General features: G+C 43.6%; 1 protein-coding gene and 1 pseudogene across 5 annotated transcripts in view; one reads left to right on the top strand and one right to left on the bottom strand.

Moving 5' to 3' along the window:
- Positions 1 to 26,707, bottom strand: part of mast2 (microtubule associated serine/threonine kinase 2) — a 524,270-nt gene that overhangs the window by 353,655 nt on the left and 143,908 nt on the right. The window contains exon 1 of one of the 5 annotated variants that reach the window (XM_038794194.1): positions 8,206 to 9,058. The exons of the other annotated variants lie outside the window; for them this stretch is intronic. Within the exon in view, the coding sequence (XP_038650122.1) occupies positions 8,206 to 8,244 (39 nt within the window). The 5' untranslated portion in view covers positions 8,245 to 9,058. Of the gene's footprint in view, positions 1 to 8,205; positions 9,059 to 26,707 lie in introns of those variants that run through there. 5 annotated transcript variants of the gene reach the window in all.
- Positions 2,473 to 2,700, top strand: LOC119965524 (annotated as a pseudogene).

The following is a 26,707-nucleotide window of genomic DNA, read 5'->3' as shown; positions in this document are numbered from 1 at the left end:
TGCGTCCCTTAAAATCTGGGGACAATGAAGGCGGCATAGGGGGGGGAGTGAAGGCCTCAGTTTGGGCCCCGGAACGGGGCAATCATCATTTTGCGCCGGGGAGAACGGGTGGGGGATTTGGGAGTTGGCACAGGGCAGGCATCAGACAGTTTGGGGACCTCTTCCTGGATGGGAAGTTCGCGACTCTGGAGGAGCTGGTGGGGAAGTGGAACCTCCCCCCGGGAACACTTTTAGGTATATGCAAGTCAGGGCATTTGTTAAGAGGCAGGTGGCGGAGTTTCCACGGCTGCCGCCAAGCGGGGTGCAAGATAGGGTGCTTTCGGGGACGTGGGTCGGTGAAGGAAAGATCACGGCTATTTACCAGCTGATGCAGGAGGAAGAGGAGGCCTCAGTAGAAGAGCTCAAAGCGAAGTGGGAGGAAGAGCTAGGGGAAGAGATTGAAGATGGAATGTGGTCGGACACCCTGGAGAAGGTGAATTCCTCCTCCTCTTGCACACGGCTCAGCCTAATTCAGCTGACGGTGCTGCATAGGGCTCACATGACAGGGGCAAGGATGAGCTGGTTCTTTGGAGGGGAAGGCAGGTGCAGGAGGTGTTTGGGAGGCCCGGCGAACCACACCCATATGTTCTGGGCTTGTCCGGCCTTGGAGAGGTTTTGGAAGGGGGTGGCGGGGACTTTGTCGGAAGTGGTCGGGTCTAGGGTCAAGCCGGGCTGCGGGCTCGCGATCTTTGGGGTAGCTTCGGAGCCGGGAGTGCAGGAGGCGAGAGAGGCCGGCATTCTGGCCTTTGCGTCTCTAGAAGCCCGGCGCAGGATTCTGTTACAGTGGGGGGATACGCGGCCCCCGAGTTCGGAGGCCTGGATCAACGACATGGCTGGGTTCATCAAGTTGGAGAGGATGAAGTTTGCCCTGAGGGGGTCGGTACAGGGGTTCTTTCGGCGGTGGCAGCCCTTTCTCGACTTCCTGGTGAAGGGGTAGAGAGTGGTCGGTCTCAGCAGCAACTTGGGGGGGGGGGGGGGTGGGGGTTTGGGGGTTTGTTTTTTGCGGCGGTGGGTTTGCTATGTTGTTATTTTCTTCTTTCTTGTATTGCTGTTGGTTTTTTGTTATTACTTATTTTGCGGGGGGGGGGTGTGTTCTTTTCTTGTGTTGGTGTGGAAACACGCCTTGTTTGTTTTAAATTGTGGGGAGAAAATTTGTTATTTAAAAACTTGAATAAAAATTATTTTTTTTAAAAACATTGGGACCTAAAACCATCCCTATGTGCCTGTGTTCTGATTTTGAATCTGAATATTTCATCGCTCCATTTCTAAGTATTGGTTCTTATTTAAAGAGAAATTAAGCACACAACAATGGCAATTAGATAAGAAACAGTAATTGCACTATTTTCCCCTCCCTACTCACAAATTCATGATGATCGAATAGCAACCTTTTGGGAAGAATAGCAATGGGCTTGTTTAGCACAGGGCTAAAGAGCTGAATTTTAAAGCAGACCAAGGCACGGTTCAATTCCCGTACCAGCCTCCACGAACAGGTGCCGGAATGTGGCGACTAGGGGCTTTTCACAGTAACTTCATTTGAAGTCTACTTGTGACAATAAGCGATTTTCATTTTTTTCATTTCATTTCGGATCCACTACGGGCATTGGAAACATAGGGACTTACAAAACCAGAAGAGTTGACTGCAATCCACCCGGCTGGTCCCAAAGTTGTGAAAAGACTATAAATTTACTCGCTCTCATACTTTAATCTGCTACATATCAACATTCCGTAAACAATTTAGCACAACTGCTGACCTGCACAATTTTCTTAAGCAGTATTTAAATCTAGGAGTTGTAGTTATTTAGTGCCTATCATTAATTCAGGAATTCCCAAAGCACTTTATACTCAATGTGGTAGTTCTGAAGCTTAGTCACTGTTGTAATGCAATAAATGTGGCAGTCACTTATAATATAACCAATACATAATCATTTTACTAGTGATATTGGTTGAGGGGTAAATGTTGGCCAGAGCACCAGAGAGAACAACCCTGCTCTTTTTTAAAATATTGCCATGGGATATTTTACCTCAATGTGAAAGAGCAGACGGGGCATAGGATTAACATTTCTTCTGCAAGTGAAGATGCAGCATCCCTCAATATGCAACATAATTAAATCTAAACCATATACTCCCCTTCCCTCATTGGAGTTTGAGTCTATCACCTTCGTCAGATTAGAATTTTTCATTGAGATTCTGCTTTAATTTATGTACACTCCGAATAATTTTGAACCTATTCAATATGATGCCTTTAATGCAACAAAAAACCTGCAGCTTCCATAGCTCTTCACAACCTAGATCAAGGTGTCAATTTGTGTGTTGCATCCTTTCTGATGTCAGATACCCTTACCATTGTGTGCCGTACTCAGTACTCCAAGCAGGACCACATCGGTGATTTATATACATTAATTATGTTACCATTCTGCAGATTAATGGAATATATTTGCTTCTCGGCCTTTTGGCTAAGATCAAGCATAGGACCAAGCCAGAGATCAGATGTAATGCCTGCTCTTGTCAGCTTGGATCTAGCATGTCTCTTTTGTGGCAACCATGAATTGCATTTAATTTGAATTTGAATTATTTTTTGCAGCAAGGAGATAGATTAAGGGCTTGCCCTGGCCACTCCTTGCATTGGCTTTGTAACTTTGAAGGAGGAATAATAGTCTTCTGCTAGGATGGAAATCGGCAGCACCGTGCCAGGCCTCGGAATGGCTCACAGACCTGGCCGATTCCCTGAGGCTGGAAAAAAAATCAAATTCAAAAATAAGAGGGTCTGAACAGAGGCTCCACACCACGTGGAGCAAATTCACAACTTATTCACAGACCTGTTTGCAACCAATGGCCAGTTCAGGTTTGGTGGTGGTGGTGGGGGGGGGGGGGGGGGGGGGGGGGGGGTCCATATACGAGGAAAAACAGGGGTAACAAGCAGACCAACCCCTCATGAAGGCCTAAAGACCAAGGGGGGAGGGGGACTTCCCACCCCCACAAACGGAATGAAGGCTACAGACAAATGAGGGGGGAGACCCCAAACACACCAGGATACAGAAGGGGGAAACGAGAAACGACTCCCACCGCTAAACAACAGTGACTCCAGTGAAACCTGGCAGACGGATCTGAAAATCGAACATTGTTGCACAAATGTAAGTACTATCCGGCGCAGGAGCCCCAGTCACAGCAATGGTGACAAGGAAGGGCCCCGAGGCTGGCCGTTCAAATCTATGTATGGGCGATACTTTACGAGAAACCCAGTTTAGATTTTCTCTCTTCTTTTCTTGTTACCTCTGTTACTGTTAAGTGAAATACCAATAAAAATATTTTTTAAAAGGAAAACCTTTTTTGAAAGTGTCCATGTGGAGTTTGCACGTTCTCCCCATGTCTGCATGGGCCACGCTAAATTGCCCCTTAATTGGAAAAAAACATTAGGTACTCTAAATTTATTTTTTTTAAAGAATAATATATTTTACACAACAAACATGCTTTCCTCCTTCTATGGCAGTTCTAAGTAAATAACCATAATGTCTTGGACTTTTAAAACAATCAGGGCAACTCCTCAGATAGAAAAGCAAATTTCGCCAGATTTTATTCTTGGTCGTACTAAATGAGCTGGTCTCAGGTGAAATGCGAGTAGGAATGTTATAATTTACCTCATTTAACTGAATTAGAAAGAGGGTAATTGAGCTCACTTGGCAAGACAGCTGGTCATAATACAGAGCAAGGCCAGCAGCATGGGTTCAATTCCTGTACCGGCTGAGGTTATTCATCTCAACCTTGCCCCTCGCCCGGAGTGGTGACCCTCAAGAACAAAGAACAAAGAACAAAGAAAGTTACAGCACTGGAACAGGCCCTTCGGCCCACCCAGGCTGCGCTGATCCAGATCCTTTATCTAAACCTGTCGCCTATTTTCCAAGGATCTACTTCCCTCTGTTCCCCTTTTTACTAGTGAAACTTCACAATTTCAAATGCATGTTCCCTGTTTAACCGACAGGTTAAATCAATACCAGTCAGCTCCCCCCCTCAAAGGGAAAAACAGTCTATGGTCATCTGGGACTATGGCGATTTTATCTTTACCTGCCGATCACCATGTAACACATTCATGTGATAATGGGAATGTCAAAATCATCAAAGGCGCCTCTCAGTTGTTTAGTTTATCCCAATAAATCAGCTCTTACATTTGGACCCTTCAACAAAATCAGGCGCATATCATAAATTCTAAAAGCAAAGCTATATATTTTTGAGCTCAATAGCGTGATGATATGGCTATGAGGAAATATGGTTAATATTTTTTCCAATTGTTATTGAGGCAGGATACAAACGCCTTTTTTTCATCAATTATATAAAATGATGCAATACTAAGTTGTCATCCACCTCCCTTCCACCATTGGTAGCGGAAGAAGAGCAAACTCTACTTAATGTAGTCTCATTCTTCTACTTTGACCCTGCAGACCAGCATACTTTTCCTTTCATATAAACATGCTGGTGTCCAACTTCATTTTGAAATATACTTTTGAATCTGCGTCCAGCGCCCTTTCACTTCATTGCAGATCATAACAACCTGCATTGAAAAGAAATTAATCTCCCCTGGAATTTTTCTCAATCACCATAAATCTGTTTCCTCTGGTTATTGAGCTCCCTGCAAGTGGAAATAGGTTCTCCCCATCTACTTCCGTGAAACTAGAGGGGGCGGTTTAGATCAGTTGGCTGGACAGCTGGTTCGTAATGCAGTGAAAAGCTAACCAGTGGGGGTTCAATTGCTGAGGATATTCATGAAGGTTCTGCCTTCTCAACCTTGCCCCTCACCTGAGGGGTGGTGATCCGCAGGTTAAATCACCACCAGTCAGTTCTCCCCTTCAAAGGGCAAAGCAGCCTATGGTCATCTGGGACCATAGTGACTTTACTTTTTACTAGTGAAACATCACAATTTCAAATGCATGGAGCGTTTCATTGATGTCAATGATTGGTTGATTCAGGTGATGGCCATTGTTTGATTAAGGCTGGAGAACACATAAAAAGAAAGTCAATAGCGGTGTTGTGGTGTTATCACTGAACTCGGAATCCAGAGACCCAGGGTGATACTCTGGGGACCTGGGTTCGAATAAAGAAGGTCATGGGCAGTGGGAGGGGTGAAGGCAGGCAAATCGGAAGACCTCCTCGTGGGTCTGCTCCTGAGCCAGGCCATTTACAGGTCCAAGCAGCCAGCCATGGAGGTGGAGCAGTTAAACCCTGCCTCTACTTCATGGCTACATTGATGTCCGCATGTCCCAGGGGAGGGAGCAAACTGTGACCACCAGGGCACTTGAGGCCTTCTGCAACCAGTGAGCAGCGCGGGGGCTGCAGCACATCATCAGCCCTGGGAACACCATTCTGATTTTTCGATAGGTTTCCTTAGTTTTCTGTTACAGTGCCCCTTTAAGGGGCTGACAATTAGTCAATCAGTGAAAAGCCATGTGGGGAAGGGGGGGGGGGGGGGGGGGGGGGGGCTGCAAGCAGGCAAATCGGAGGGCCTCCTCACGTGTTTGCTCCTGTGCCTGGCCATGGTGTCCATTTTAGGTCCAGACAGCAGGCGGCTGAGTGGGCATCCTGCCCAACTGTTTGCCTATCTTCCGCAGCTACCTTCATGCCTGTGTGTCCCTGGAAAAGGACCACACAGTGTCCATTGGTACACGTGAGGCCTTCCATTATCCGGGGGCTGGAGTGGATCATTAGTCTCCAAAACAAAATTTTAATTTGATTTGCTAAGTTTCCTTCAGCGGTTTTGTCTTTTTGTTGCAGTACTCCTCAAAAGGAATACAAATTAAATAGTGTGTGGGGGTGTGGGCAAATCGGAGGACTTTGTTGATCTGCCCCTAGATCTGGCCACGGTCACCATTACAAGTCCAGGCTGCGGGCTGTGCAGACAGTCATGAGACCCAACTGTCTGTCTCTCTTCTGTGTCTTTATTTATGCCCAAGTAAATGGTGGGCACCACAGCAGCTGGAGAAATGGCTCAGAAACTGATATACTAGTGGGGACGAAAGACAATGGTTTTGGTCTTCCCAATATTTAGTTGGATAAATATCAGCATGGTAGTGCATCTCTATGCTAACATGAAGAAACCTGTTTTTGTAGAAAATAAAAATGTTATATATGGAAAAAAATATCTCCGTTGAAGATGTGCTTTTATTACAGTGTCCCTTTAAGGAGGGGTCTTTTTGTTTTCTTTAATTAATTATTTAGTTTAATTGTTATGCTCAAAAGAGTAATGTATAAAGAGTGTCAGCTCAGATACTGTGCGGGTAGTTCGAGGCGGAGATCTGTAATGCTGGATCATACTTTTCATACTTCATCATCTGGCCTGGATCTACTTCACATCAAGTCACTTAAGGAGCTATTAGGATAGATAACCAAAAGTTCTGTCAAAGCAGTGGGCTTTTAGAAGAAGAGGTAGAATGGCAGAGAGGTGTAGGCAGCAAACTCCAGAGCTTAGGGCCATGGCTGCTGAAACATGGCTGCCAACAGTGGAGCGATTAAAATAGTGTGCAAAAATGCAGAATTGGGGGAGCACAGAGATCTGAGTGATTCTTCTGTAGGGCTGGATGGAGTTAACAGAGATAATGTACGGGGGCTATGAGGGATTGTATACAGAGATGAGAGTTTTCAAATCAAAGATATTAAGTTAAGTAGGAGCCAGTGTAGGGCAGCAAGCAGAGGGTGATGGATGAACAGCTTTGGGTGAGCTCTGTTTTGTGAAGGATCTAAACTGGGAGGTTGGCCAGAAAATTATTGGAATAATTGGGGGGGGAAATGGATGGATGAAGAATTCAGCAGCAAATGAGCTAACGTAGATGCAGAGTTGAGGGCATTGCAGAGGTAGCCTTGGTTATGGTGTGAATATGTGATCAGAAGCTCAGTTCAAGGACAAATGTCCTTTGTCAAGGTTACAAATAATCTGGTTCAGAACCAGAGAATTGCCAGTGCGAGGGATGGAATCGATGGCTCAGAAACTGATTTACTAGTGGGGATGAAAAACAATGGTTTTGGTCTTCCCAATATTTAGTTGGATAAATATCAGCATGGTAGTGCATCTCTATGCTAACATGAAGAAACCTGTTTTTGTAGAAAATAGAAATGTTATATATGGAAAAAATTATGTTTCTTGAATGGTCAATAGCGACCTGCTCACAAAATTAAGTATACTTTAGTTTTGTTTTCTTTTCCCAAATTCAGCTATCATCAGTTACAGAAAATTGGTTTTACATATTTTAAACTAAGGCGAGGTGTGCCTATTTCCAATTTCAATTCTTTATTAAAAACATAGAATGTCAAGTCTATTGTTTAAAATTGGGGTGGGGGTGAAATCAAGCAGCTTATGTTCTAATTAACCTAACCCTCTGTGAAATAACCTTCCCAATATTTAGTCAGGCATGGTGGGCCACTGCACTGCACGAACCAATTCTTAAGGTAGGGAAATCAGACACTGTGGTTGTCAGACAAGGACTGAATCAAAACCAATTGTGATAACCTCCACAGTCCACCAGCCAGTCAACATTCGCTACTTAGCTTTGCATACAAAAATAAATTGCACTTGGGCAAAAAATTCAGAACCATATCCCCCCACCCCCCAGTCAGGCAAAGCATCACATTGGAGCTTTTCTGATTACCTTCATCTATTCAAATGGTTGAATTAATTACAATGCAATCTAAATATATAATTGGATGACGCACAAATGCCAACAATAGCTACAAGGTCTAGCTAGCATGAACATAACTGGCAAACCCTGAATGCAACAAGGCAAAGTGCAGCACAGGGCTGGAGACAATTCAGTAACAAACACACAAAAGCGCTGGAAACTACAGAGGTTATCTGTCATTCGTCTGCCATGGTTAATCAACAATTTTGAGGCAATAAACGCAAGTACTTTTACAGGGTTCTTCTTCTTTTTTTTAAAAGGCATACAAGAAATTAATAATTGTTAATAATTTTAAGTACAAGTGGCTCTCCAATACCTCACCAGGTGAGAGATGAACATTCAAAAATTCTGGACAAAGCACTCCCCAAAAAACTCAGCAGAGCTTTAAAAAAACAAGCCTGCACCCCACAATGGTGACACCAGCTTATTGACAAACTTGCTTGACATCAATATCTAAAAGTATTTGCTGTTATTTCTGCCCCCCCCCCCCCCCACTCAACAATCTTACCTGCAGTCCTCTCCGCCTCAAAATACTTGAATCATCCATGATGTCCGTTCAAATTAAATTTTGCTGTGCATTCCAATTGCAGACTTGTGTGAATTGTATTAACACTTAACCTGTTGTCTCTCACATCAGTAGCGACCATCAAGAAAGTACAGTGTCCTATTTGTCACTTGTCAAAGCAGGCAGAGCCACTGCACTTCATTTCTCATTTCATAAGGACACCAATTTTCTTTTGCAGACTGTGCAACATGAATCTCTGCGTTTTTCTGTTTGACGGCAGTCTGAGCTGCTCAGAGGTTGGTAGTGTACCTGTCACCCATGGAGAGATTGTTTCCTGTTTTAAGTAGCTGAGACGTATGTGTTCAGACGACGCAGGAATTCATTCACCTATTCATCACCAGCGTAGCTGCCGGGGCTATTTCAATTCTGCAGCTCCTCTGAACTGGCAGTCTTTATATGAATTGCAGACCCGGCAGATAGCCAACAGCTCTTCTCGTGTGAGAGTTATGGCCACAATCAGAGCCCACTTCAGCATGAGGTCAAACATCTCCCCTCACATGCCAGCCTAATCTGTCTTTTGAATTTACATCTTCCATCAGAACAAAAAAACCTCTCCCTCTCTTCTCCAGTCTCAAAGTCAAGCCATAAGGTGACTGTCCTAATGATATTACTAGGATATTTATGAGGCAATCTCACAGAAGTCCCTGGAAAACAGCTCCATGATTCATTGGAGTAAAATGCAGCACAAATCCAGTGTGAACAAAGTGTTCAATTCATAAATCTTGCTCCGTTACGGCAAGCATTTGTCCGTTTGTTATGTGGCAGATCCAGAGCTCAGTAGCACTTCCTCTCCATCTGCTGTTGAAAGCAACTGAATGCAGTCAGCGAGGCAGCCAACCAACCACAGACAGGGCAGAGAAATTTGCATACATTATACAGTTCAGCATCTCACGCTGCTGAGAAAACCTCCCTCTACCTTTGGTTCAAAATTACATTCATTCCATACTTCTTTTGTCACAAGTGTAGTGTAATTCGCAGTTATAACAACAACTTGCTAAATATTTACCAGAGTTACTATTTTAGCAAATCTGAGTGAACAATTTCATATTGCAAATGAAGTCCACAAGAACCTCTTTAATAAGTCAAAGGAAACTAACTACATTTTTCTGAGGGAAACAGTAAGTAAAGCTAGTAACTCCACTTAATGGAGCACCTTTCTTGGTCAGCCCAAGTTTCCACTTTTATAGTCCGAATTTAATTTTAAACAGGCTATTTTATTTCAATTATTTAAACACGCAAGAAAGTCCAACAAGTATTTATTTTGTTCAAATAGCTCCTCCATTTAAGAGGAAAAATGTATTTTGATATTTTGGTGACATTGCCTGACTGAGCTCAGTTTCATCGTAAACAGCAATGACAGAACTTCTAAAAGGCCAGACCACCTCCTGACCCAAGGAAATCATAATACAAACTTGGCAGGCAGGATTTTCAACAAGCAAATTCAGTGTAAAGCTCACATTGCGAATCAACTGTCATCACCTAGAGCTAATAACCCACAAACTGTATGACGCCCGAGCTGAGTGTGAGACTAGGTTTAAGTCACTTCCCTGCTTGTTGTTTCTGAAGGCACTACTCCAGAATGTACAGAGGCACATCCCAATGGCCAATGACTGGACTGGAGTGGCCAAACAGCGAGTCAGAGGTGACTGAAGGATCTCCACCCCAAAAAACCTTTGAGCGGTAGGCAGTAAACTGCAATACATCAAAAAGGTGACCAGATTATTATTTTCTTTTCTAAAATGAAGATATGTTTTTAAAATGTATTCCTCAAACACCTTTACTCTTTAAGCAGTCTTATGAACACTTCTAAAATTAAAATCATCAGTACAAAGCCAATTAAACTTTGACACAAATTCCTAATATAATGAAAAACAGAATTAGAAGGCAAACAAAACTGTATTTCTTCACAAGATTTTATGATATTAGGACATTAACATAATTTATTTTGTAACTAACCAATTATTCACTTAAATTTCATTCAAAGCCCAGAGTCAGGGTGGCACAATAGCTAGCTCTGCTGCCTACGGTGCTGAGGGCCCGGGTTCGACCTCGGCCCTGGGTCACTGTCTGTGTTAAGCTTGCACATTCTCCCTGTGTCTGCATGGGTCTCATCCCCACAACCCAATGATGTGCAGGTTAGGTGCATTGGGCACGCTAAATTACCCCTTAATTGGAAAAAAAATAATTGGGCACTCTAAATTTATTTAAAAAGCCATTTAGAATCATAGCAATAACAGCTATTGAAACGAATGTACCATCTCAGAATATAGAATATACAGTGCAGAAGGAGGCCATTCGGCCCATCGAGTCTACACCGACCCACTTAAGCCCTCACTTCCACCCTATCCCTGTAACCCAATAACCCCTCCTAACCTTTTTGGTCACTAAAGGCAATTTATCATGGCCATAACCTGCACATCTTTTGGACTGTGGGTGGAAACCGGAGCACCCGGGAGGAAACCCACGCTGACACGGGGAAATGTGCAGACTCCGCACAGATAGTAACCCAGTGGGGAATCGAAACTGGGACCCTAGCGCTGTGAAGCCACTGTGCTATCCACTTGTGCTACCGTGCTGCCCTGAAGTACAAAGCCAATCTTGTGAGAGATGGGATGGGGATAAGGAAAGGAAAGCATGCATAACACACAAAAACTATTCTAAAAATAACTTAACGGGTTAGTGCATTATATAAACATGTACTGGATGTAGAGATTGTTCTGTCTCTAACATATCAGGTGTCCCAACATTTGATGTAATTGTCCCACTTGAACTTGTGTAGTTAAACACGCTAAAAATCAAGTCAAGAATCCAAGCAGGAAAAGGCCTCAAGAGCCATTTCCTATCCAAATAGGCATGTACACATGTGACATCATTCTTTGGAGCACATCCAACACATACATCTGTTTCTCCAACATACAGTTCTACCAGATGACTGACAACACTCTTTGTTAACCCCCGCCAGGAGGTTAGACATTTTATTGACTGTGCCCTTGGAGGTTGTTTTACTTGTTTAGTTTTTCCTACTCACTTCCTCAAAATTGGCTCCAATTTGGCAAATTGTCTGCTGTTTGACTCAAACTGAATGAAATAACTATTGAGGCAAGTAATGAATACTGTATTTTTAAAAATCATAATAGCATTCCAAACAAGAGAACAGGCTTGCGTTGGAGGGGTCTTCCTCCATCCTGAACTTGCTAACAGAGCGCATTTAAGGATCAAAACAACCTGTCCCAGTTTTTCTACCAATTGCGTTCCGAATCCAAGACGATGGTTGCTTAATCCAAAACTTCATATTATCTCTCCCCGTTAACCACTGAAGAAACATTTAGTCTCCTTAAGAGAACTCCACTGGATAGCATTAAGATAATTTCAAAACTTAATAATAATAATCTTTATTATTGTCACAAGTAGGCTTACATTAACACTGCAATGAAGTTACTGTGAAAATCCCCTAGTCGCCACACTCCGGCGCCTGTTCGGGTACACTGAAGGAGAATTCAAAATGTCCAAATTATCTGACAGCATGTCCTTCTGGACTTGGAGGAAACCAGAGTACCCGGAGGAAACCCAGGCAGACACAGGGAGAATGAGCAGACTCCGCAGACAGTGGCCCAAGCGGGAATCGAACCCGGGATCCTGGTGCTGTGAAGCAACAGTGCGAACCACTATGCTACCGTGCCACCCTTATGGTCTGGTAAGCAGTGGGCGAAAATATAATTTTGTTCAGTTACAAGTAATTCTACGTATACAACAGTATTAGATTCAATTCAATAAGTTATTCATGAAGGTCCCGCTTTCTCAACCGCCCCTCACCCCAAGGTGTGGTGATCCTCCGGTTAAACCACCACCAGTCAGCTCTCCCTCTCAAAAGAGAAAAGCTGCCTATGGTCATTTGGGATGATGGCAACTTTACTAATGGATTCAATTAAATGCTTTACCAAAAGACTGAGGGTTCAAATAAACAGTAAGAAAATCAGGAATTAAATGGAAAAGCAAAGTGATGGAAATCACCTTATTTTGTGTTGGAACTAGTGAGGTGAATCAACTTGGTAACTGTTAACTGCACTGCTTTTCAAGTTTATGCTTTTGTGTGGTGCACTGAACTCAACATTATCTACATTACACCAAATGGCTAAGAACCAATGAAATCAGAATGGACACTCACTTTACTGCTGCCATTTTCTTTCCCTGAAATATTGGTTGACAAGAATCAATAGGGTTCACGGAATGAAAGCCTGTTCAATAAGAATTTCTTTTTGCAATTGTGAAGTTCCAAACAGCAGTGGCTCAATGATGTGATCTCTCAGCCTTCTAAATTTTCAACGCTAAAGTTAACACCAGACTTGCTAGTGCAAAACAGTGCTACAGAATCTTTATTTAAACTGCTTCAGATGAAGATAATTAAAGTGGAAATCAAAGCTTCAGCTGATCTTGGGTGCATAACGTGATTTTCAGAGTTCCAAAACAATTATATTCTCAAGAATGGAGTTTCGCATGAAGTATTCATAGAGATGCAAAAACAAGTATTTCATTTCAATGCAGAGCAGTGTTCTCAGCAACACCTATTGCACTGATGAAAAAGATAGCAAAACTCAAAAATCTGAGGCCCTCTGTTGCTCCAACAATGGAGGGTTCGACGTTTCACCACCACTCCACACACCTCATCCATCCCAAATTTGGACTCATTAATGGATTTTCAGGGTCAGTAGCCAGAGGCTTGCTGAAAAAACATCCATTTCCTGTCACAACTGTGATGTTAGGAGTGTAGTTTAAAACAAATTGATTTTGCATCCACTCCTGTCATGTGATAAGCAGCAGAGAAACCAGAACAATTCGACTGCAAATAAAATTGTTCAATTAGCTACAAACAAGATTCATGCACATCTATGATTCCTCCAGGCAGTCAGTGTGCTAGTCATGGTTAAGTCAACTGATAGTGAAGTGGAAGAAAATTACTGCACAAGAATTGGTGTCCAAACATGTTGATCAACATCATCAGTGGTATATTTAGAGATCTGCAGCAACACTGTACTGGGTGGTGCTTGGTGGCCAGTCTGCTTGACATCTCCTGTTTTCAGTTCCCATCACTGGTGAGCAGTATAGCTACTGCAGAAAAAGAGCTAAGGGTTTAAGCCTCTCCCACCAGTACAAAGCCTCTTCATCAGCAAGTCCGATATATTGTCTCTTCCTGGCAACATTCATAAACTCGGTACCTCGCAGATCCAGGCTAACGTTCAGGAGGTTTGGAGGAGGCCTGGTGCCCAGACATGTGGAATTCCGGCATGTGATTATGCCCTGGTGCCAACAAACCTGACCCCCAGCTCTGGGTAATAAGTCCCAATGCCTTGCGGGTGTCTCAGGAGAGATGAAGGCTAAGTGAGTGAACCCTGGCAGGAAAATCCAGGGTGGGGTCCTCTCGGGACTCATCATCCATCAGGCAGCTTTCCAGCAACTCCTGCAGCAGAGCTGGTACCAAACGGTACTGGGTTTCTCTTTTCCTTTGGACAATACTAGCAATGCTGAGAGTGGGGCTCTGATGCTTGAGCAGCATGGTGGTACAAGGGCTCCAGGGTTCCAAGTACAATTCCAGCCTAGGGTAACTGTCTATGTGGAGTTTTCACATTCTCCCAGTGTCTGTGTGGGTTTCCTTTGGGTGCTGCTGTTTCCTCCCACAGTTCAAAGATGTGCAGGTTAGGTGGATTGGCTATGTTAAATTGCCCCTCGTTGTCCAGTTGTTTAGGTGGGGTTACTGGGTTACGAGGGAAGGGTGGAGACGTTGGCTTAGTAGGGTGCTCTTTCCAAGGGCCATTGTGGACTCGATGAGCCAAATGGTCTCCTTCTGCACTGTAAATTCTATGATCCTATGCGACACATGAGCATGGAATGGGTTTCACAATAAAACATAACACTCTACTCGTGATGATTCAATCCCCCTCCCCCCACTGAAGGCTAAGAGACTTCCTACTCTTAGTTCGTCAGCAAGTGCCGCCCAGTTAATATCAATGTGCATCTGTGGCCCGAAATCTACTTGCACCGCAGATGTCAAGAATCAATCCCATGAGGCATTCGATGCTGCCATGAGCAGCGTTCCCAGCACCAAGTGACTGTACCTTCTAGGAACTTCAACACATGGTTTGCAAAGGGCACCAAGTAATCAACAAGTTGGCTGGAGTAACGTGGTTACTGTAGTAATCTCTGTATATCAAAATACATGATCAATGTATGTAAAAGTAGTACAGTCAATTCAACACTAGGTGTCTCACTATGAGATGGTATAAGAAAGACTTTCCCGCTCTTTTGGAGAGAGTGTGCTTCAGGAGAATGAACATACAAGACATAGAATAGCTAGAGAGAGAAGTTATAAGTTATTTCAATATTACATTGTATAATTAGTTAGTTACCTTTACTATATTTTATTTCTTTTATTAGTTGAGTATTGAGTACAAAGGACTCGCAAATATTATTTATATTACTCAATAAATTAGTTAATCTTTACAAGAAGACTATTGATCATTTCATCAACTCGGCTGGTTCAAAGAGTAATATAACAGTGACTGTGCTAACAACTCCTGCCAGACCAAATTCTGCCACAAGGAATCCTGGCGATATCCAAGATCATGTCACTGAGACCAGTTAGATCATCACGATATGTACAACCCTCAAACATTTCCTCATCACTCATAGCTAAAAAGTACTGACTATGATGCTGACCACTCCCTCGTGCGCAGCAAGAGCATTACATTACCATTGCTGAATCCCCCACTATCAACAGCCTGAGGGATTACCATTGACCAGAAACTGAACTGCCTTGCCATTTAAATACTGTGGCTACAAGAACAGGTCAGAGGCTAGGAATCCTGTAACGAGTAATTCACCTCCCGACTCCCCAAAGCCCAAACACCACCTACAAGGCACAAGTCAAGAATGTGATGGAATATTTCCCACTTGCCTGGATGAGGGCAGCTCCAACAACACTCAAGAAGCTCAACACCATCTGGGACAAAACAGCCTGCTTGACTGCCACTCCATACAAAAATATTCACTCCCTCCATCACCGACACACAGTAGCAGCAGTGTGCACCGTCTACAAGATGCACTGTAGGAACTCACCAAGCCTCATTCAACAGCACCTTCTAAACCCACAACCATTACTATCTAGAAGGACAAGGGTAGCTGGCACACGGGAACACCACCAACTTGAAGTTCGCCTCCAAGCCACTCACCATCCTGACTTCAAAACATATCACCATTCCTTCACTGTCACTGGGTCAGAATTCTGGAACTCCCTCCCTAAAAGCACAGTGGGAATACTTGCACCATGTTAACTGCAGCGGTTCAAGAAGGCAGCCCAGCAAGGGCTCTCAAAAGCAATTACATGCTGGCCTAGCTAGCAAAGCCCACATCCCTTGAATGAATTTTTAAAAAATCAGGTTTCATCCAAGGAAACTGTACCACTCCAAGAAGAAAGGTCATCCTCGGATCAATACTTGCCACACCACGGGCCTAGAATGGAGCCGGAGTTCCACAACATCCCGATCATGCTGTTTTGGTCAGGCTAGAGTGTGGTGTCAAATTGGGGTGATCTGCACAACACTGTTATAACTCTGCACTCACGTCATTTGGAAAAAGTGATCAGACATATGCTGGTGAGGTTATCAGAGGTTTGAGGCTTACTGAACTGAAATGGAGTTAAGTCCCACTGTGGTAATTTGTGTGTGGAGCAGGAGGACATAGGTAAGGTTCTAAATGAATACTTTGTATCGGTGCTTACTAGTGAAAGGGACAAGGGGGAATAGAAATCAGGGAGAAGAACTGTGATAAAATTAAAGAAATTGGCATAGACAAAAAGGAGGTTCTAAGTAGTCTGTCTTGCTTAAAAGTAGACAAGTCTCCAGGATCAAATGAAATGTATCCCAGGTTGTTGAATGAGGCAAGGAAGCGGGGCGCTGGCAATAATTTTCAATCCCTGTCTAACAACAGGAGAGTCAGAGGACAGGTGGATAGCCAATATGGTAATATTATTCAAGAAGGGAGGAAGGGAGAAACGAGGAAACTACAAGCCAGTCAGTCTAACCTTAGTAGTGGGGGAAACTATTGGAAGTAATCATGGGGGGAATGTTAGCATACTGGTTAGCACAGTTGCTCCACAGCTCCAGGGTCCCAGGTTCGATTCCCAGCTTGGGTCACTGTCTGTGCAGAGTTTGCACTTTCTCCCTGTGTCTGCATGAGTTTCCTCTGGGTGCTCCGGTTTCCTCCCACTGTCCAAACATTTGCAGGTTCGGTGGATTGGCCATGCAAAATTGCCCTTAGTGTCCAAAAAGGTTGGGTTGGGTTGGGTGGGTTAATCGGTTACAGGGATAGGGTGGGGGTGCGGGCCTGGGTGGGGTGCTCTTTCCAAGGGCTGGTAGAGACTTTATGGACTGAATAGCCTCCTTCTGCACTGTAAATTTTATGAGACGGAATTAATCTGAATTTGCAGATGCAGGGATTAATCAAGAATAGTCAGCATGGTTTTGTTAAGGGAAGGTAATGTCTGACCAACTTGATTTAGAGTACCCAATTCCTTTTTTCCAATTAAGGGGCAATTTAGCGTGGTCAATTCACCTATCCTGCACATCTTTTCGGGTTGTGGGAGTGAGACCCACACACACATGGGGAGAATGCACAAACGACACACGGATAGTGACTCGGGGCCAGGATCTGCGCATGAGGTAGCAGTGCTAACCACTGCACCGCCTTGCTGCCCCCTGATTGAATTTTTTGAAGAGGTGACCAGGTATGTAGATGGTGGCAATGCATGACGTGAACCATTTAGACTTAAACATGGCCTTTGATAAGGTCCCACATGGGACACTGTTAGTGAAGGTAACAGCCATGGATATTTGGCAAATTGGATCCAGAATTGGCTGAGTGGCAGGAAATAGAGGGTGATGGTCAAGGGGCATTTGTCTGACTGGAAACCTGTGTCCTGTGGGGTCCCAAAGGGATCATTGTTGTGGTCATTGCTGGTTGTGGTTTCTGTAAATTATTTGGATATGTTTGTAGGAGGGTTGATCAGTAAGTTCGCAAATGATACGAAAATTGATGGGATGGTAAATAATGAGGGGTAGTCTTCAATTACAGGAGGATATATATGAGCCAGTCTTATGGGCTGATTAGTGGCAAATGGAATTCAACCCAGACAAGTGTGAGGTATTGTACTTCGGCAGAACAGGCAAGGCAATACATGATGAATGGCAGGACCCTGAAAAGCATTGAGGATCAGAGGGACTTTGGTGTGTATGTCCACCGGTCCCTTAAGGTAGCAGGGCAGGTGGATACAGTGGTTAAGAAGGCACATGGTATACTTGCCTTTATTAGCGAGGTATAGAGTTCAAGAGCTGGGAGGTTATGCCAGAACTGTATAAAACGTTGGTTCGGCCATAGCTAGGGTATTGTGTGCAGTTCTGGAATCCACATTATAGGAGGAATGTGATAGCACTGGAAAGGGTGCAGAGGAGATTTACCTGGATGTTGCCTGAGCTAGAGAGTTTTAGCTATGAAGAGAGATGGGATAGACTGAAGTTGTCTTCCTTCAAGGAGAAGAGACGGAGGGGGAACATGATTGAGATATATAAAATTAGGAGGGGTATAGATAGGCAGGAAGAAACTTTTCCCTTTGGTAGAGGGATCAATGGCCAAGGGGTATAGATTTAAGGTGAGGGCCAGGAGTTTTAGAGGGGATGGGAGGAAAAACCATCTCACCCAGAAGATGGTGGGAGCCTGGATCCCACTGCCTGAAAAGGTGATGGAGGCAGAGACCCTCATAAATTTAAGAAGTATTTAGATGTGCACTTGTGTTTTTTTTGACTGGCGCAGATGCAACAGGCTGAAGGTCCTTTTCTGCACTATAAACGTCTATGACTAATTTATCAATGATAATCAACAACTGATAATCTAAAAACAAGTGAGTATACCAGAGGTGCCCAAAACAAAAGCTGACTAAAAGCAGGCATTCTGGGCTGTAACCCAATCTCAAGATTGTGATCACGAAAAACATGAACCATCTACCTGCTGAAAGATGAACAAGCTCTTTATGGACTGCAACCACGATTTTCAGGACATGGATTATTGCACAAGATCCCACCAACCTCATGTGTGAACATTTCACAGATAACTGCGCCCTGGAGATCCATGGTTAGGAAGACATGCAGTTCATTACTAACCAATTTGACATGGGTAGAATGTATGTCCTTGCCATAAGCCTGAAGAAAACAAAGGTAATGGCATCGGTTCACCCCAGGGAACCACTACACCATATCAGAAATCAGGAAGACCAATTTTATATTCAAGTAACTAAAAGACCTTATTATTAAATTATTCTGGGACAAATTGCACAAATTTATCATAACCTTCTATGTGGAAATGAACTTTGCATGTTATCACAATCAGATGTGACTGCTTTATAAATTCCATCCTCAAAATAATAATGTACACCAAATTGTATGACGCTATCATCCACTGTCAAATCCTGAGCATCTCAGACCACCAGCACAGAGGTGATATTGATGAGATTACGACTACATTGGTCAGTTTTTTGGTATAGAAATCTCCGGAAGGCCAATAAAAGAGCCTTTGCAGAGAATGCAACCAAAGCAAGTAGAAGTAGACAGGGCAGAATAAGCAATATAAGGACAAGCTAAAGCTCAGTCTTTCGCTAGGAAATATCAATGCCAGTCACATCCGAAATCTCACGACTAATTCCACAAACTGGCGGTCAGCATTCCATTGCAGTGTTAGCTGATATGAGTACCAGTGCACAGAACCTGCAACGGTGACACAGCAGCAGGTGTCAATCCCAGTTTGGGATTGTCAATAGCACAGCAGAGTCTGCTTCTCTCACACTAGTCGTTACAAGTGCAGTCGTCAGGATCAATTTTTCCAACATTGACATCCAAGAGTATGAATAACTATTAATACGAATCGAACTTTAATGTAGAGAGTGTTTCATATCTGGCTAAATTATAGTATAGTGATATTTGTTTAAAACTGCCACTACAGACGTATATAGGAAAAATATGTCTATTCTGTGAACAGATTGTGCATCATTTTAACATAATCAAACCCGCGGTCGCTGTATAGTTATTGGATGATGAGTGAATGAATAGTTTATATTGATATATTGCAGTACATTGCCTGGAAAAAGTACAGAACTTGCTTTAAATACATCACAAATGCAAACAATATTTTGCATTGTAAAACTACAGTCAATGGATGTCTGTAGCCGGTCAGCTTTATTCCAGATTTGAGGAAGACCCTGGTACAGGAGAATCCTGCCACCTTTTGCCTCTAATCCAGAGGTACTGAGGCAAATGTTATATCCTTATTTCAACCTGGGTATTTGCATTGTTTCGCAATTTTAGTGTGATACTGATCCTTGTTCAGTGTAGGATGACAAAATGCACTTGACCACGGAGCCATTCCCATTAAAGACAAACTGATTTTATATGAAGTATTTTATGTTCAATCAAATAATTGCAAACAAATCTCGAAGCTTCAAATTAGGTCAATCCATTAAACTCCATATTTAATATCTTCAATGGAAAATTAGCTAACCAGTTCTAAATCATTCTGTGAAGTGGATTACAGGCGGTGGAAAGCAATTATGCCAAGTCATTTTTTAAAACTTCCACAAAATTTATTGTTCATAGTTTGGCTCTACATAAGTGTTTAGATGAGGAGCAGACTGAGGTGATTACTACTTTCAAAAACACACTTCATTTTATTATGGCATCACTAATAATTATTATGAATAGGCACGTGGGAAATAACACAAGGGGATAGCATTGAGAGAAAAAAATCGATATATTATGTACTCTAGGAGCAAAGTAGTCAACCTAGTATATAATAAAAAATCTTTTGAACTTGCATTGCAGTTGTGTTGCTTTATGCGGACGACCTGTTGCTGTATGTGGCGGTACCGGTGGGGGAGATGCCGGAGGTGATAAGGATTCTTAGTGAATTTGGGGGCTTCTCTGGGTATAAGCTGAACCTGGGCAAGAGCGAGTTGTTCGTGGTGCACCCGGGGGATCAGGAGGAGGGGATTAGTAGGATTGGAAAAATCCTACCAATCATTGGAAAAAGATCATCAAAATTTGAAGCATGGTGCAAAAATATGAACACTTAAGGGACCTTTCAATTTGCGAAATGGTGCTCCTTATAGAGGGGTGACCAAGAAGATAGGGAAAACAATTTGAAAAAAATACAGCCAGTGATCAAAGACAGGCAACCACTTTCCGAAATAAGAACAGCAAAATGTTAATGTTTGGTAACATGATCACTATGGGGAGAGGGTGATGATCTCACAATAAATATAACTGAAAAGGCAGAAGAATTGTTGGCAGTAACATTAAAAACATTAGCTTTAAAAAAATAATTTCATATTTATCATGCAAACAATTGTGCAAAATGGATTCTGGATTTAATTATCATTTTCACTTCCAGATTTGCAAAGACCTGAGTCTCAAACAAGAAATGTTTCAAGATAATTCCTGTCACATTGTAAATCAACGATCGGCAAGTTTGCCTGCATGGCCTAAAATGGTGCAGCTAATTGCCGAGAGGAAATGAGGGCGACATTTGAAAAGCCGTTATGAAATTTTATTCTTACTTTATTTATAATCACTGCCATTTGAACCAGAACTTTAAACTTGCAACAGATTTGTGAAAATACTATGGTGGATAAGCTGCTGTTGGAGAGCACTAGCTGAACACTATTCGTTCCCGTGTCTCAAAATTCCACTCAGAACAAAACCAACCATAATGATCATTTCATTTTGATAATCATTTATTTAAGAACATAGGAATTGCCAGATGAAGAAAGGCAAAGGTCCTTCTAGTTTGCCTTCAACCGTGTGGGCAGTTCATGACACCATGATAACAGTGATCAAAGACAGGCAACCACTTTCCGAAATAATCACAGAATCAATCTCCATCAATTGGAGGCGACCAGAGACCTAGAAATGACAATTAAAAACCCATTGTTGGAGAGCTTTGGAACCATAGATCCAAAATCACCTTGCCATGAGGTGCATCTCAAAATATACATACACTGTATCCCAATTTGGTATTTTCTGAAAGAAACCTAATTAATTTGCTTTTGAATGAATCAATTTCTCCATATGTAGTCTGTTCTGTACAATGGCCACTTGTTCATTGAAATACTGTTTCTGCAAACTAGTTCTGAATTTATCCCATATCAGCACAGGCTGAGTCCTCTGGGTCTACTGTTCTGAACAAGGTGAAATAGCTTAGCATGGTGAACATTATCCAGCCCTTCCAAATCCTAAAAACAGCAATCGGAATCTCTCAATTTGTTCTTTTCCAGGGAGAGCATGCTCTATTTAAATAATCAATCCTCATAATCCCATCTGCTCATCCTTTCAATCATTGTGGTCGCCCTCTGCTCAAAAAAGGGAACTTAATTCAACATTAGTTGGAGATATTTGGACCTGGTCAGCACCCAGCTCTACCTCTCATTCATTCCATGGCCGCGGTGTTTTCAGAAGACCAGTCTTGGAAAAACGCCAGTTCGTTCCAGACAGTGCACTAATTTCTGGTCCCCCAAAAGTCAACCTCATATTTAGATATCTTCATAGGTAGGGCCCTCCCTATCCCTGTAGCCTTCCCCAGCCCTACAATTCCATTATAGCTGTTCAATTTTCCAGTGTACCAACATTGATGGGGGATTTCAGAGTTGGCACAGAGCGGGCATCAGACAGCTGAGGGACCTGTTTATTGATGGGAGGTTTGCGAGCCTGGGGGAGTTGGAGGAGAAATTTGGGCTCCCCCCGGGGAACATGTTCAGGTATCTGCAGGTAAAGGCATTTGCTAGGCGGCAGGTGGAGGGATTCCCTTCGCTTCCTGCGAGGGGGGTGAGCGACAGGGTGCTTTCGGGGGTCTGGGTCGGAGAGGGGAAGATATCTGATATCTACAAGGTTATGCAGGAGGCGGAGGAGGCATCAGTAGAGGAGCTGAAAGCTAAGTGGGAGGGGGAACTGGGGGAACAGATCGAAGACGGGACATGGGCTGATGCTCTAGAGAGGGTTAATTCTTCCTCCTCGTGTGCGCGGCTTAGCCTCATCCAATTCAAGGTGCTGCACCGGGCCCACATGACTGGGACGAGGATGAGTAGGTTCTTTGGGGGTGAAGACAGGTGTGTCAGGTGCTCGGGGAGTCCAGCGAACCATGCCCATATGTTCTGGGCATGCCCGGCACTGGAGGAGTTCTGGAAGGGAGTGGCGAGGACGGTGTCGAGGGTGGTGGGATCCAGGGTGAAGCCAGGATGGGGACTCGCGATTTTTGGGGTTGGGGTGGAGCCGGGAGTGCAGGAGGCGAAAGAGGCCGGTGTGCTGGCCTTTGCGTCCCTAGTAGCCCGGCGAAGGATCTTGCTACAATGGAAGGATGCGAGGCCCCCAAGCGTGGAGACCTGGATCAATGACATGGCGGGTTTCATTAAGCTCGAGAAGGTCAAATTCGCCCTGAGAGGGTCGGTACAAGGGTTCTTTAGGCGGTGGCAACCTTTTCTCGACTTTCTGGCTCAACGATAGGGTACAGGGACAGTAGCAGCAGCAACCCGGGGGGGGAGGGGGGGAAGGGGGAGGGAAAAGGGGGGGGGGGGCGGACAATGACTATGTTTGTTTATTTAATTTAAATTTATTTTTAAGTTCTTTTGTTGTTCATTGGGGTTGGGGTTGGGGGGATGGGATACATATGGTCTGGGGGTGTTACAGTTATTATGGGTTATTTTGTTGCATTTCATTGTTTGTCGTTATGTTTTATATTTTCTGTAAAAAATTCCAATAAAAATTATATTTAAAAAAAAAAAAAATTTCCAGTGTACCCTCCATCCATTTGCCCTTCTATTATTCACCATATGTTCAACAACTTGAGACCATAAAAGGAATTCTCTTCCAAACATCTCCACCTCCAATCTTCTCATGCAAGACACTCTTTAAATTCCACCAATCTGACCAAGCTCTTAACTATCTCTTTATTTGGCTTGGCTTATATTTCCTCCTGGTCACACTTTGGGATGTTGTTCTATATTAAAGATACTATGTGGGTGCAAGTTAGAAGGTTTTGTGGTGAGGTGGGAAGCTTCTCAACCTCTGAGCCAGAGCTGTTCATCCAGAACCTAATGGCCAATGAAGGTGCATTAAATAGGTAGAGTATCAATCTGTGAATCTTTCCAACACGCACTAATTGCAGACGGTAAGGCTGAGAAAGATTCCTAGACAGCCATGTCATTAAAAAGATAGTTGGCGCCTCTACCATCACCATCCATCGCTCCGAACTGCACCATGAACGTAAAGGTGCATGTTGCCACAACAAACTGGACTCCTCGAGTGAACTGTAACACACTGTCACCACCAGATGAAAGTTAATGTTGTACGGCATAAATTCCGTCGGGGGGTGGGGGGAATGTACAGTGTTTGCATCTCGCTTTTCTTTAGGGACAAGGGTCTGTATAATGCCATAGATGTGCACAACTCATCACTGCAGAAAGTGAGAATATAGATGAAAAAGAAAGTTTCACACACAGATGCATTTGAACAGTTGTTATCAAAATGATAATAGGTTATATTTTCAAACCTTTTCAGCTGAAACCTTTCACAGAACCTTGTGTGTCTATATGAAAATCGGAATTTAGTGATGCTGCAGTCAAATGTGTCAATTATATTTTAAAGAGGGAGTGCAGGTAGACAAGGGCACAATAAGAGAATATCTCACCAAGGACAAATAAAAAGATTTTGTGCACAGCATCCACCAGCTGAAAATTGTTTATTATGTTTTTGACAGCAAATTTTCTCAATTAGCTTTTTAATGACATTGAACCAAATTGTTAAATAATATTTCAAATGCCATTGGTACTAGAATTCACTCTGCAATTAACTTGGGGAGGTATGGTAATGACTTGGGGGGGAGGGGGCGGCATTGTTAGTAATAAATGAACTTAAAATCGATAGCAAAAAGCTATATAGGGTCGGAAGGTGTAGAATCTATACCCTGGGGAGACAGCGGAGGAGATTGTGGAGGCCTTGGTGGTGATTGGAGGCAGGGAGGGTTCCAGAAGGCTGAAAAATGACTAATTTAACACCGCTGTTTAAGAAGGGAGAAGACTGGAAATTATAGGCCGGTTAGCTTGACTTAGGCTCTTGGTAAGACTTGAGTCTATTATTAAGGATGAAATTGCAGAGTACTTAGAAGTACATGGTAAAATAGGACTGAGTCAGCACGACTTCGTCAAGAGGTCATGCCTGACAAATTTGTTACAATTCTTTGAGGCAACAAGGAAGTTAGACAAAGGAGAACCAGTGGATGTGGCCTTTTTGGATTTCTTGTACAAGGTGCCGTAAGCAAGCTGCTAAATACGATAATCATAGATTATCATAGAATTTACAATGCAGAAGGAGGCCATTCAGCCCATTGAGTCTGCACCGGCTCTTGGAAAGAGCACCCTACCCAAGGTCAACACCTCCACCCTATCCCCATAACCCAGTAACCCCACCCGACACCAAGGGCAATTTTGGATACTAAGGGCAATTTATTATGGCCAATCCACCTAACCTGCACATCTTTGGACTGTGGGAGGAAACCGGAGCACCCGGAGGAAACCCACGCACACACGGGGAGGACGTGCAGACTCCGCACAGACAGTGACCTAAGCCGGAATCGAACCTGGGACCCTGGAGCTGTGAAGCAATTGTGCTATCCACAATGCTACCGTGCTGCCCCAAATATAAGAGCCCATAGTGTTAGGATCAAGATACTGGCATGGATAGAGGATTGGCTAACTGGCAGAAGGCAAAGAGTGGGGATAAAGGGGTCTTTTTCAGGATAGCAACAGGTGGCTAGTGGTGTTTCGCAGGGGTCAGTGTTGGGACCACAACTACTCATGATATACATTAATGATCTGGAGGAAGGAACTGAGGGCATTGTTGTTACGTTTGCAGATGATACAAAGATATGTAGAATGACAAGTTGTGTTGTGGAAGCAGGGAGGCTGCAGAAGGACCTGGAAAGAACAGTGGGCAAAGAAGTGGCAGATGGAATGCAATGTAGAAAAGCAGTTTGGTACGAAGAAAAGAGGCATAGACTATTTTCTAAATGGGAAACGGCTTTGGAAATCAGCAACACAAAGGGACTTAGGAGTCCGAGTTCAGGATTCTCTTAATGTTAACATGCAGGATCAGTTAGGAGGGCAAATGCAATGCTAGCATTCATGTTGAGAGGGCTAGAATACAAGAGCAAGGACGTACTATTAAGGCTGTATAAGGCTCTCGTCAGACCACATTTGGAATATTGTGAGCAGTTCCGGGCCCGTATACCAGGAAGGATGTGCTGGCCTTGGACAAGGCCAGAGGAGGTTGACAAGAATAATCTCCAGAATGAAGGACTTGTCATATGAGGAGCGATTGTGGACTCTGGGTCCGTACTCGTTGGAGTTTAGAAGGATTTTGGGGGGGGAATCTCATTGAAACTTGCAGACTAAGGAGAGGCCTAGATAAAATGAACGTGGAGAGGGTGTTTCCACTTGTAGGAAAAAATAGAACTCGAGGGCACAGCCTCAGGCTGAAGGGACGATCCTTTTAAACAGAGATGAGGCGGACTTTATTCAGCCAGCGGGTGGTGAATCTGTGGAACTCGTTGCCACAGAAGGCTGTGGAGGCCAAATCACTGTGTCTCTTTCAGCCAAGATAGATAGGTTCATGATTAATAAAGGGATCAGGAGTTATGGGGAGAAAGCTGGAGAATGGGGATGAGAAACATATTAGCCATGATTGAATGGCGGAGCAGACTCAATTTTAAGCTGCTCATTTTATTTCCACTGCTGGAACCAAGCTTTACATTTTAAAAAATTATTTCATGAGATATGGGTGTCGTTGGCAAGGCCAGCCTTTATTACCCATCCCTGATTGCCCTCGAGAAAGTGGTGAGCTGCCTTCTTGAACCACTGAAGTCCATGTGTGACAGCGAAGGACTGGCATTATAGTTTCAAGACAGAATTGTGTGTGGCTTGAAGGGGAACTTGAAGGTGGTGGTGTTCTCATGCATCTGCAGTCGTTGCCCTTCAAGATCGTAGAGCTCACATCTTGGAAGGTACTGTCGAAGGACCATGGTGGTTGCTGCAGTGAACAAAAAAGATCAAAGAACAAAGAAAAGTACAGCGCAGAAACAGGCCCTTCAGCCCTCCAAGCCTGCGCTGACCATGCTGCCCGTCTAAACTAAAATCTTCTACACTTCCGGTGTCCGTATCCCTCTATTCCCATCCTATTCAATTTGTCAAGATGCCCCTTAAACATTACTATCGTCCCTGCTTCTACCACCTCCTCCGGCAGCGAGTTCCAGGCATCCACAACCCACCTAAAAAAACTTGCCTCGTACATCTCCTCTAAACCTTGCC

The sequence above is a fragment of the Scyliorhinus canicula genome, chromosome 4, assembly GCF_902713615.1.
Source record: "Scyliorhinus canicula chromosome 4, sScyCan1.1, whole genome shotgun sequence".
Lineage (NCBI taxonomy): Eukaryota > Metazoa > Chordata > Chondrichthyes > Carcharhiniformes > Scyliorhinidae > Scyliorhinus > Scyliorhinus canicula.
The sequence above is the reverse complement of the archived record's forward strand: the minus strand, read 5'-3'. Positions and strand labels throughout refer to the sequence as shown.